This window comes from Lithobates pipiens, unplaced genomic scaffold, assembly GCF_037356315.1.
Source record: "Lithobates pipiens isolate NorthernLeopardFrog02 unplaced genomic scaffold, aLitPip1_a1.2 Scaffold_23, whole genome shotgun sequence".
NCBI lineage: Eukaryota > Metazoa > Chordata > Amphibia > Anura > Ranidae > Lithobates > Lithobates pipiens.
In genome coordinates, this window is record NW_027507785.1 from 88,256,007 (window position 1) to 88,268,361 (window position 12,355).

A 12,355-nucleotide genomic window follows, 5' to 3' on the forward strand; every position below is an offset into this window, starting at 1 on the left:
TAGGAGCTAGCCAGATCTTTTCAATCTCCGACCACCTATTATAAGACTTCTGCGGAAACCAGGAAGCTATGGCCCGCAGCTGAGAGGCCTGGTAGTAGCGGACTAGGTCAGGGAACGCCAAACCGCCGTCAGAGCGCGAGGCCGTCAGGACAGAGCTCGGGACCCAGTGTTTTCTGTAGTTCCATACGAATTTCAACAGGTCCTTCTGGAGCGCGCGTAACTGTGCGTACGGGACTGGGATCGGCAATGTCTGGAACAGATACAGGAGCTTGGGGAGGATCACCATTTTAATAGACGTGATCCGTCCTATGAGCGATATGTGATGGGCCTTCCATTTACGTAGTAAATCCCTAATCGCCCGAAAAAGGGGGGGGAAATTAGCCTGATACAGGGAGTGGAATGATGGTGTAAGGAGGACCCCCAGATATTTAAGGGAAGAGCTTTCCCATTTGTACGGGAAAGCGGAGCGTAGGCGGGTCGTCTCAGACGCCCCCATGTTTAGGGGGAGGGCCACCGATTTGGACGGGTTAATTTTGTAGCCGGAGAGTTCCCCATAGCGGTCCAACTCGGAGTGGAGGTTGGGGAGTGAGATCCCGGGCTGAGCCAAGGTAAGGATAACGTCATCTGCGAAGAGCGAAATCTTGAATTCCTTGCCTCTGACCGGGACCCCCCGAATATCGGGGTTACTTCGAACGGCAGCCGCCAGAGGCTCCACACATAGAGCAAAAAGGAGAGGAGAGAGCGGACAGCCCTGGCGGGTGCCATTAGTGATAGTAAAAGTAGAGGACGTGGCGAAGGGGGTTTTAACCTGCGAGGAGGGGGTGGTGTAAAGGTGCCGCACCGCTCGCAGATACGGGCCCCGGAAGCCCATGCGGTGTAGCGTGGCCTCCATAAAAGGCCAGCTGAGGCGGTCAAACGCCTTCTCGGCGTCCAAACTGAGAACCAAAGATCCTAGGTTATCCCTATTCGCCACGTCAATAAGATCAATGATCTTTCTAGTGTTATCCCCTGCCTGTCTCAAGGGGACAAATCCCACTTGGTCCTTGTGTATTAGGGAAGGGAGGATTGTGTTAAGGCGATTCGCTAGAAGCTTCGTAAAGATTTTCAAATCAGCGTTCAGCAGGGCTATAGGTCGGTAACTAGCGCAAACCGTCGGGTCTTTGTCTGGCTTGGGAATAAGGGAGATAAACGAGCCTAGCATGTCGGTCGGGACCGGGGTCTGCTGGAGAAAGGAGTTAAATAGCTTGGTCATGTATGGGCTTAAGAGGGGTATAAACGCCTTGTAGTATTCATAGGGGAGCCCGTCCGGTCCCGAGGACTTGTGGGCAGGGAGGGTCTTCACAGTCTCCAAGAGCTCCTCTTCAGTAACAGAGGCATTCAGTTCTTGGAGGTCTGCGGCTTGCAGTCGGGGTAGGACTATATTGTCCAAGTACTGGGTAATGCGGGCGGACTGGTCCGAGGTCGGGGGATTGTGGGGGATGTCCGGTCTGTTGTACAAGTCAGTATAATAGTCCGCGAACGCATCCACTATCGCCTGGGGGTGAGTCAAAAGGTCCCCCCCCTTGTTTTTAATTTGGGCCGGGGCAGAGGTCACCGTACGGTCCGCCAGTTTCCGGGCCAGTAGCGACTGTGCCTTGTTCCCCTTGTCATAGTACAGTTGTCGTAAGCGGACCAGAGCTTTCTCAACCGATCCCAACGCCAGGTCCCGGAGTGTCTGCCTAGTCTGGACGATTCGCTTAAGGGTGGGGACGGAGGGGGAGACCAAGAGACGGGCCTCAAGGGTCTTAAGTCGCTTTTTCGCCAGCAACCTGGCGGTCCGTGCGTCCCGCTTCAAGGCTGAGGACAGGGCTATACAGCGCCCCCGGATGACAGCCTTATGGGCGGCCCAAAGGGTAGTAAGGGAAACGTCTGGGGTGTCGTTCTCGACAAAGTAGTGCCGGAGCGAAGACTCCAGCTCTGCCTTTGCCGGAGCATGCTGTAGGAGAAAGTTATTCAGCCTCCAGGTGCAGGGCTTATAAAGGGGGGAGTCCAGCGCTAGAGTCAGAGTTATGGGGGCGTGATCTGACCAGGAGATGGGGAGTATATTTGCAGATTGGACCGCCCGCAGTGTCGTGTTATTAACAAAAAAGTGATCAATGCGCGAGTGCGTGCCGTGGGGAGCGGAGAAGAAGGTGTACTGGCGGTCTTGCGGGTGCAAAGCTCGCCAGGCGTCAAAAAGACCCCGCCGTCTGGTAATTTGGCGGAAGAGCCTGGAGTCTCTCAAGGTCCTAGCCTGAGGCGTCCGGAGGCCCACCACCAGGCGATCACGGAGTGCGGACTGAGTAAGGTTAAAATCCCCCCCTATCACCAGGAGCCCGGGGGGCGTCTTAAACAAACGGGAAAACACCTTAGATAAGAAATTATGTTGATGGACATTGGGGGCGTAGAGAACGCATAAGGTCAGTGCCTGCGTGCGCCACAGACCACGGAGTATAATGTAGTGGCCCCGTGGATCTAGGTGCACAGAGGTACAAGTAAAGGGGACTCCCTGCCGGAAAAGAATGGCTACTCCTGCTCTCTTCCGCGGGTTGAAAGCCTGGTACACCTGAGGGAAATGCCTGGAGGCAAACGCAAAGGAGTCTCCCCGGTTGAAATGCGTCTCCTGGACCATTACTATGTCCGCTCCCGCCTGTCGAAACTCCCTAAGTGCCAGGTGCCGCTTTTTGTTGGAGTTGAGGCCATGAACGTTAAGGGACAGGATCTTAGCCATGGTCAAGTAGGGGTAGAGCACAGGGCATACTTAGCTCGGTCCGTTGGAGGCCCAGGTGCCTCGGGAGGAGCGGCGACCACCGGAGAAGAGACGGCGACCGAGAGGACCACTGGCATGGCACTCCTGAGGAAACAAGAAGAGGAAAGAGCCTAGAGAGAGAGGAAAAAAGAGAGACAGAAACACAGTACAAGATAAAGGAAAACATTGTCAAGTAACAGGTCCGGAGGTCCTATAGGGACACCGGATCCGCTCAGTTCCTTATCGACTCCCCAACCCAAAAATAAAATAAAAGTCGGGTTAGGGAGGCACCAACAGTCCACTCCACCAAAGGAACCAACAAGTGGAAAACCACAGGGGGGGGCAGTAACCCGGGAGTCGATCCGGTTCGAGACTCAACCTAGGCCAGCCCGAGAAAAAAAAACTGGGAAATCATGTAGCTCCGGCAATCGGGGGGAAAAAAGTAGCAAAACCCCAAAAACAGGGGAAAAGAAAAAAACCGTAGAGGGGAGACGTCCGTTGGACAGGACCAGTACTTCAGTCACGCTTGGGTGACCCGCGGTGGGGATCCGGGCCTTTGCGCCGTTTGGCTGAAGGGACTTTCTGCCAGATCACCGGCATCGGAGGGGGAGAGGCGACCAGATCCCAATCAGGCAGATGGGGGACGGGGATGTCAAGAGTGTCACAAAAGGGGACAAGATCTTCCGGGTAGCGGAGAGTTGCCGATTTTCCTTGGTGTCTTGCGGTCAGGCTGAAGGGGAAGCCCCATCTGTATAAAACGTGCTTATCTTGCAGGGCTCTGAGAAGAGGCTGCAACAGCCTCCGTTTTTGGAGTGTGATCCAGGAGAGGTCCGGATAAAGCTGAATCGGTGAGTTATCGAAGGCCAGATTTCGGATGGTGCGGGACTTGCGCATAATGTCTTCCTTGAGCGGGAAGGAGTGAATTCTGCAGATAACGTCCCTGGGTTTGGAGGCCGGGTCTTTGGGTCTCAGGGCCCGATGGGCTCTATCCATTTCAATGTGCTTATCCGGGTCTTCCCCCAACATCTCGTTGAATAGCGTTTGCAGTGAAGACTGAAGGTCCTCGGCGCCCTCCGACTCAGGCAGGCCGCGAATGCGGATGTTGTTTCTGCGGCCTCTATTGTCGAGGTCTTCTACGTGGCGTTGCATATCCCGAAGCAGGAGGCGGTGGTCCGAGGTCTCCACCTGAGCACGGTGGACTGCCAGCTTGGTCTCCTGGACCTCCTCTTCCACCATCTCCACACGGTCAGATAGATGTTTGAGGCCAGTGTGCAGGGACTGAATCTCAGCGCGGCAAGTGGCCTGTACCTCCGTAATAAGCTGTTTAAAGTCCTCTTTCGTTGGCATAGATTGCAGGTATAGCTGCCAGTCAGGGCGGACTGCCTCATGGCATTGGGATGAGGACAAGGAGGGCTGAGAGTGGAGGGGCGGCTCACCCCGCTGCAGTTCCCGGGTGGGAGAGGGGGGCCACGATGGCAGAGGTCCCCTGGGATCAGCCCAGGAGGTAGCATGGGGGGGCAGGGTGAGGGGTCCAGTTGGGCAGTTCCTCGGAGGTGGCCAGGGGCCCGGGCCACCTGGGCATAGGAGGGGGTGACATCTGAGCGGACCCTGACTTCGCTAGAGTCCCGAGAACGGGGGGCCTCTGCGCCTTAGGAGAGGCAGGCCGCGGCCATGTCCCCGGGGCCCCCCCCACAGCCGCCAGGGGTGTTCCAGCATCCCCACCAGGGAGACAGTCCGAGCACTCCCGAGAGTCCTCCAAAGTGCCCAGGGATGGGGGGGACAGGGATGAGCTGAGGGCCGTGCTCGGGAGAGGAGCTGAGCGTAGAAGGCGGGGGAAGGCCTCTGAACATTGGGTATCCAGCAGGGAGGGTGGTGGATCCACGGCCCGCTCCCCCCAGAGCACAGAGGGGGGAGTGGGGGATGGGGAGCCCTGGGTGGCCTCTCCTGAACAATGCCTGCCCTGCAAAACGTCCTGGGAGAAGGCAGGCTGGGACAGGGGCTGTGCAGTTGCAGGCAGGGGAGAGGGCTGGCGTACCTGGGAGGACGTCGGGCGCCCGATCCGCGCCATCTTGTCACTGCGGCCTAGCGCGAGGAGTGGATCCCTGGCCGGCCCCTCCGGGGCCTCCCGGCAGTCCAGAGCAGGGTCCGAGGGGTGACAGAAGACTTCCCGCTCCCCCGCGGGCTCCGGGGGGAGCGGGGGCTGATGTGCGGCATCCGTCCGGAGTGCAGAGGGGGCCGGAGGAGCCCGTCCATGAGGCTCCGCGCCGTCCGGCGCCATCTTGCTTCCGCCGCCCGGCAAGGCCTCGGGCGGCTGGAAGTAGTTTTTAAAGGCCGTGGAGGGTCCCGGTGGAGGCTGAGGCGTTCCCCGGAGTGAGGAGGAACGAGTGGCCCGCAATCTCCCCATAAGGCGCAGGTGAGTCCCCGATGTAGTGCCTTGTAGCGGCGGGCTGGAGGAGAGCACTCAGAATGTGCGTCCTTCCAGGTCGGCTGCTGGACACGCCCCCCCCTGTCAGATTTTTTTATAGTGACCTCAATGGAGGTATTTCCATTGACATTATGCTGTGTAATTTTATTAGTTAAAATTAGGAAAACTCTATCACTACTAGTTTTAGGGCTTCTTCAGACATCCATTGAGCTGTGTTTTTTCAGCACACCATTGCACATGAGTGGTGTAAATAGGAAACAAAGAAAAAAAATATTTTCTGTGTGCCCCGTTCACATTCTACACTTGTGGTGGTGTGCAGAAAAATTCAGCTTAATAAACATTGGGGTCGATTTACTAAAACTGGAGAGTGCAAAATTTGGTGCAGCTGTGCATGGTAGCCAATCAGCTTCCAACTTCAGCTTGTTCAATTAAGCTTTGATAAAAAAAAACTGGAAGCCAATTGTTTTTTTATGCAGAGCTGCAACAGATTTTGCACTGTTCAGTTTTAGTAAATCAGCCCCATAGTTTCAACAAGCCCATTTACTTTTATTTGTCCCTGTTGGGGCAATTTTCTAACGTCACCAATAAAAACCAGAGAGAGGTTCTAATTTTTATAAAGTTCAGCTTAAATTCTGGAGAACACACGTGCTTCTTATTCATGCTGACAAAGGGAGTATGCAGGCAAGTGCTGCTCCCATGTACATAATCACACACTATACACAGCAATGATGATTTTAAAACGTTAATGCACACTGAAACATTAATTTACAAAAAAACGTATTTTAAGTTTTTTACTAATTAAAAAGACTATACATTTCATTTAGATATGTCCATGAAAGGCAAGGTATAAGCAAACTAAATCCATGTATGATTATTCTATTATTGAGGTGTAATCGTGCCTATGGACACACACAGTCGGCTCTGGAGCAAGCCCATGCCAGTTCCCCCTATAGCTATAAAAAGGTATGGCTTTATAATCTCTTTAAGGTTTATAAAAGCTGCAAATTTATAATACACAAGAGGCTATACAAAAAACAGTCATGACCCTAACACAGACAGGATTTTCATCATTACTGCCAGACTGAACACTCACCCACTGACATGGACGGTGCAGGTGGAAACTGATCCACGGGTATAGAATCAGGGGGTCTTCCATACGTCATCTCATATAGTAAGTGACCAAAGCAATGCACATCAATACTTTCTAATGTCTAGAAGATGAAGATATAGTCCATTAAAAAGTTAGTTCAGAAAGACGTATGTACATTTTCAAAGCCTGCCCTTGACACAACCATACATAGCAAATTTCCCTTGGTTCCTGATGAACCAGCTGAAATTTGCTCAGTGGGTGACCCAGTCACCAACTCCCGCCTGACATGCCTCAATTGAAAATTCAAAGGCGCAGGTGGAGAAATTGTTGCATCAAAGTAGGTGCTGTTCTAGTAATTTTGACTGCTGGTGGCACCGGCTGTCAGCATACAATGTGCCACCAGCTGTCAAAAAAAACAACAGCTACAGCAGGAGATTCATCCATCTATCCATGCTGTGTAGCTTGGATGGAGGAATCTGTTAAATTTTTTCAGTTCAGCGGGCAGGCCGAATAGAAAAAAAATCGCAGCACTCCTGATGAACACGGCATGCACTGCATTTATAAATGAGCAAATGTAGATGCCCTACATGCACTGTATCTAAAACTGTGCATATAAAAGCTATATAAAAGAAAATGAGATTAATTTTACTTAAATCTAAATTAGTGTTGAACTCACATTAATTTTTCTGAACTGTGAGAAGTACGATCTGTAAAATGATGGCAGTCCGAGCAAAGAATTCTCCAGGTCCATCAGTCGACACGTCTCTCCTTCCAGCATCACATTGGCGGCATGGAGATGACCATATGGGAAGCCCCGGTCATGTAAGAACTTTAGTACCTGGGGGTGATCAGAACACTGAGGAATGGGAATGTTGCCTAAACACAATCTACATAGGACACAATCACCAAGATACACTTTTCAGGCTAATTACAAATAAAATGTTTACAATTAGCAACCTGAGCTTTTTTTTAAAGAAAATCCTAAAATCCCAGGTAGGCAGTATAGAATGGATTCATTTGCTTTTAGTGCTGGAAGCTTAGTGCTAGTAGTTTTAATGACAAAGACTAATCTTTCTTGTATTAATCCCAACACTAGACCTCCCTTCTACTAACAACAACCCTTTTCCCTGAACCTCATACCTAAATTTCTCTGTAACTCTGATCCCAACAATAACCTTCACACCAACCACCCATGTTAGCTCCCACTCTAACACTAACTCTGTACCCTCCATATAAGCCATGACCTTTCACTAGCTAGAACACAAACCATTTTTGTAACCCTAACAATAATCCTGCCATTTACTAACATTAATCCCCTTGCTGCCAGGACCTTTTCAAAGAAGACCAAGCTTCTTGCGGTATCCCACTCTCCACATCTGATTTGCTTTTGCTCTCCCTTGTATTAATGTTACTGGCTAATTTTTAAAGTGAGTGGACTGTAGTTTTCTACACTGAAATATATTCATCATTACTCATACCTTTTTGTCCAGTTCAGAGAGAGTTGGTTGGTTAGCAGACTTATTTACATACATGAATCTACTGTACCTCTAGTATCTGTCGTCCAAAGGTTTTGATTTGCTGGAGCTCTAGGCCCTGAATTTTCCTTGGATTGCAATATTTCTTCAGAAAGGGATCTTTAGGTTTGGCCTAAAAGAGGGTAACATAAGTTAATTAATTGAGAAGAAGTCTTGTCTGTCAAACTCTCTAATGCCGCGCGCACACGACCGGACTTTGAGGGACTAGTTCCGACGGACTTTCCGAATGAACGGACTTTGCCACACACAATCACACCAAAGTCCGACAGATTCAAACGTGATGACGTATGACTAGACTAGAATAAGGAAGTTCATAGCCAGTAGCCAATAGCTGCCCTAGCGCCGTTTTTTGTCCGTTGGACTAGCATACACATGAACGGATTTCTCGGTCCGGCGGAGTTCCGGTGGAAAAATTAAAAACATGTTCTATTTCTAAAGTCCGCCGGATTTTTGGCAAGCAAAGGTCCGATGGAGCCCACACACGATTGAATTGTCCGACGGACTCGTTCCGTCGGACCTTTGCTGTCAAAAAGTCCGGTCGTGTGTACGCGGCATTAGTATCTGTTTCTATTGTTTCACAATACCAAATTAAATGTTCATTCCATACTTTACAGAGCAGTTCTGGTTTTGTTTGGTGGTTAGGGGTAAACACAGTCAAGTCTGATTTCAAACATCTTGACAACATGGGTAAATAAAGAGTTTACTTAAGTCAATAGTGGCTTTGTTAAAAGTAGATCATTAGTAATCTTGGGGCAGAATGGAGTACTGGTCATACACAGGATAACGTTACCCAAGAATCACACGTTTGAGGGACTGGTGACTGCAAGGACATTGTAAATATCACGACGATGACCATCAGAAAAGGCTAGAACATCATTCTCAGCAGAGAGTTGAGTGATGATATATATTCAAAAATTTAGCTTTTAGACAATTACAATCTAAAATATACACTCACTGGCCACTTTATTAGGTCCACCTTGCTAGTACAGAGTTGAACCCCCTTTTGCCTTCAGAACTGTCTTAATTCTTTGTGGAATAGATTCAAAAAGCTGTTGGAAATATTCCTCAGAGAATTTGGTTCATATTGACATGATAGCATCACACAGTTGCTGCAGATTTGTTGGCTGCACATTCATGGAGATTTGGTGACAGTGGAGGACATTGGAGTACAGTGACCTCATTGTCATGTTCAAGAAACCAGTGGTGAGATGATTTTAACTTTGTGACATTGTGCATTATCCTGCTGGAAGGAGCCATCAGAAGATGGGTACACTGTATTCATAAAGGGATGGACATGGTCAGCAACAATACTTAGGTAGGTGGTGGCATTTAAACAATGCTTAATTGGTACTATGGGGCCCAGAGTATGCCAATAAAATACCTCCCACACCATTACACCACCGGTCTGAACCGTTGATACAAGGCAGGATGAATCCATCCTTTCATGTTCTTTTTGCCGAATTCTGACCCTACCATCTGACTGTCGCAAATGAAATCGAGATGCATCAGACCAGGCAACATTTTTTCCAGTCTTCTATTGTCCAATTTTGGCAAGCCTGTGTGAATTGTAGCCTCAGTTTCTCAGTTCTTAGCTGATAGGAGGGGCACCCGGTGTGGTCTTCTGCTGCTGTAGCCCATCTGCTTCAAGGTTCGATGTGTTGTGCATTCAGAGATGTTATTCTGCATACCTTGGTTGTAACGAGTGGTTATTTGAGTTACTGTTGCCTTTCTATCCTCTTGAACTAGTCTGCCCATTCTCCTCTGACATCTACAAGGCATTTTTGGTCACACAACTTCTGCTCACTGGATATTTTCTCTTTTTTTTAGAAATCCCGAGGATGGTTATGTGTGAGAATCCCAGTAGATCCTCAGTTTTTGAAATACTCAGAAAGCCCGTCTGGCATGAACAACCACGCCACGTTCAAAGTCACTTAAATACCCCTTTTTCCCCCATTTTGATGTTCGGTTTGAACTTCAGCAAGTCATCTTCACCACGTCTAGATGCTTAAATGAACTGAGTTACCGCCACGTGATTGGCTGATTAGCAGTTTGTGTTACCCAGCAATTGAACAGGTGTACCTAATAAAGTGGCTGGTGAGTGTATACTGCTTGGAATATTTTCTTTTTGAGGTTATTTACTGCAAAGCTTAAATAAAACAAGGACTAATAACCATAAAATCATATGAAAAAATATAAAAAGCAACCATTTATTTATTTAGATATTAAATATTATAACATTTTTTTTATTAAATAACCCCAAAAATTGTCTTGTATATGGCCAAACTAGGTAAGAATGTTAAAATTAAAGAGACCCTGTTACATCATGAAAACATTTCAGGACATATCTGAAAAGAAGACTGAATACTCCTCTTCTGTTACCTAAGCTGCTAAATGCTGCTCCGTTCCACAAAAAAGACCCTCCAAATTCTACTACCACGTGGAAGCAGAAGTAGTAAGTATTCAGACTCTTTTTAAGTGTGCAATTTGCTGAAATTTTTGTGATGTGACAGGGTCTCCTTAAATCAAGGTCACCGACTAACTTTTTTTTGTGTGTGTTCTGTGCTGCTGTCAGTGTCTTCCTGTCCTAGAAGACACATTACTAATATAAATGAAGTGCAGCGCTAAGATTATAAACGTAATAATTCCAATACAATCTTAAATCAGTGAAAAAAATAATAATAAATATCAAATTAACTTATGACATGGTGTATATTATCAATAACCACACTGTGCAAAATACATGTGATCAACGATACATTAAATAGATAAATATATATATATAAATCCACCCAAGTGAATATATTATAGTCCATAAACCTCAAAATATGGTGACGAAGTGCGATATCTTCACAGAAGTCACTATAATTTTCAAGATATCTCACTTTGTCACCATATTTCGATGTTTATGGACTATAATATATTCAACTTGGGTGGATTTATATATATATTTATCTATTTAATGTATCATTGATCACATGTATTTTGCACAGTGTGGTTATTGATAATATACACCATTGAATGGTTTAATCTGATCTATGATGAGTCATAGGGATCACTACTGAATGTCATAAGTTAATTTGATATTCATTATTATTTTTTTCACTGGTTTAAGATTGTATTGGAATTATGTTTATAATCTTAGCGCTGCACTTCATTTATATTAGTATTGTTTTATTTTTTGCAGTAAGTCTGCGGTGCTGGCAGCTAATATTGTCTTTGGGTAGCGCGGTTTCTGGTCACATTACACATTTTTCTAGAAACCCCCCCCTTTCCATTTCTGATGTCACAAGGACAAAAGTGACGTTTATTTTTCAAGTCTGGTCTTAAAGCTGTTGATTCCCCCAAAAGGCAGGTTCTCAAATAATTACCTTATAGATCAGATCCTTCAGAGTCCCTTTTTCATTGAACTGCCTAATCACAAGTGCAGATGACTCACTAGCAGTGGCAAACGTCACTCGGTATATATACGCATGCTGCAAAACAAGATTAGAAATTTAGATACTGCTCACCAAAAATCAAACAAACAAACAATGTGAGCTGTCAACCCTGACCCTGTCCACCCACCAATCTAATCATTGTGTATAGCTGGTCAGTAAAGGCACCATCAACAAACAGGTAGATTGGGGGGTTAACTCAAAGACTAGTGATAAAAATAGAAAATTACTATGCTGCGCTACCTCCTAACATTATTTCCAACAAATACTTTTAAAGTGCCTACTTTACAATGATAAGAAAAAAAAAATAATAATAAAAAACCGTGATAAAGAAAAATAATATATTCCAAAACTGTATATAAAAAGTTTTATGATTGCAATAAAAAAAAAAATCCAAAAACTCTCTAACAAAAAAAACAAAAACAAAAAAAACTCTATATACAATTTTGGAATATATTATAATTTTTGTTCGTTTACCACGGTTTATTATTATTATTCTCATATTTCTCATGATTATCTATTACAGTGCAGCATAGTAATTTTCTATCTATATTGTTTTCACGTGTGATTATGGGACGTGATCAGTGCTAGCAGCTGGCGAGCATTATTACTCGTCTAGTATATTTCGTTTTTTATATAATTAGTCACTTTTAAAATAGGTAGCTCGCAAGATCCTCATAGTTTGTTTTTCCAAGTCTAGTGATGTTGAGCCTTTAGAAATAAAGTCAAAACAAGATCACAGAGTGGCAAAGAGGAGGCTTTTTTCTCGCTAACAAAGGAAGCAGAAACAATTGCCACGATGAGAAAAATGGCAGACAGGTTCATTTTATGGTGACAGATACACTTTAACAATGCCATAGCTACAGATACAAGCTAATGCTACCATAGCTGCACATCATCTGGAAAAAGTATGTACTTTACAAGCCTGGTATAAACACTGGCGCAGACAGTACCAGTTAACATCGTGCAGTATTTTTTGGTTAGACGTCCTCCCACATTTTGTTTTTACAGCTGCTTTTATGGGGTAGGTTTTACATATTCATTTGTGCCCGGAGAACAGCCAGTAAGTATATGCAGCTCTGGCGTACACAGCCAGGAGAATTC

The 12,355-nt window shown here is 46.5% G+C and overlaps 1 protein-coding gene across 1 annotated transcript in view; it reads right to left on the minus strand.

The window, feature by feature from the left end:
• The window catches only part of PXK (PX domain containing serine/threonine kinase like), a 152,002-nt gene that overhangs the window by 42,210 nt on the left and 97,437 nt on the right, over window positions 1-12,355 (minus strand). The window contains exons 8-11 of the mRNA XM_077451985.1: window positions 11,186-11,290; window positions 7,828-7,929; window positions 6,959-7,120; window positions 6,286-6,403 (exon numbers count right to left, since the gene is read on the minus strand). Coding sequence (XP_077308111.1) covers window positions 6,286-6,403; window positions 6,959-7,120; window positions 7,828-7,929; window positions 11,186-11,290 — 487 coding nt within the window. The remainder of the gene's footprint in view (window positions 1-6,285; window positions 6,404-6,958; window positions 7,121-7,827; window positions 7,930-11,185; window positions 11,291-12,355) is intronic.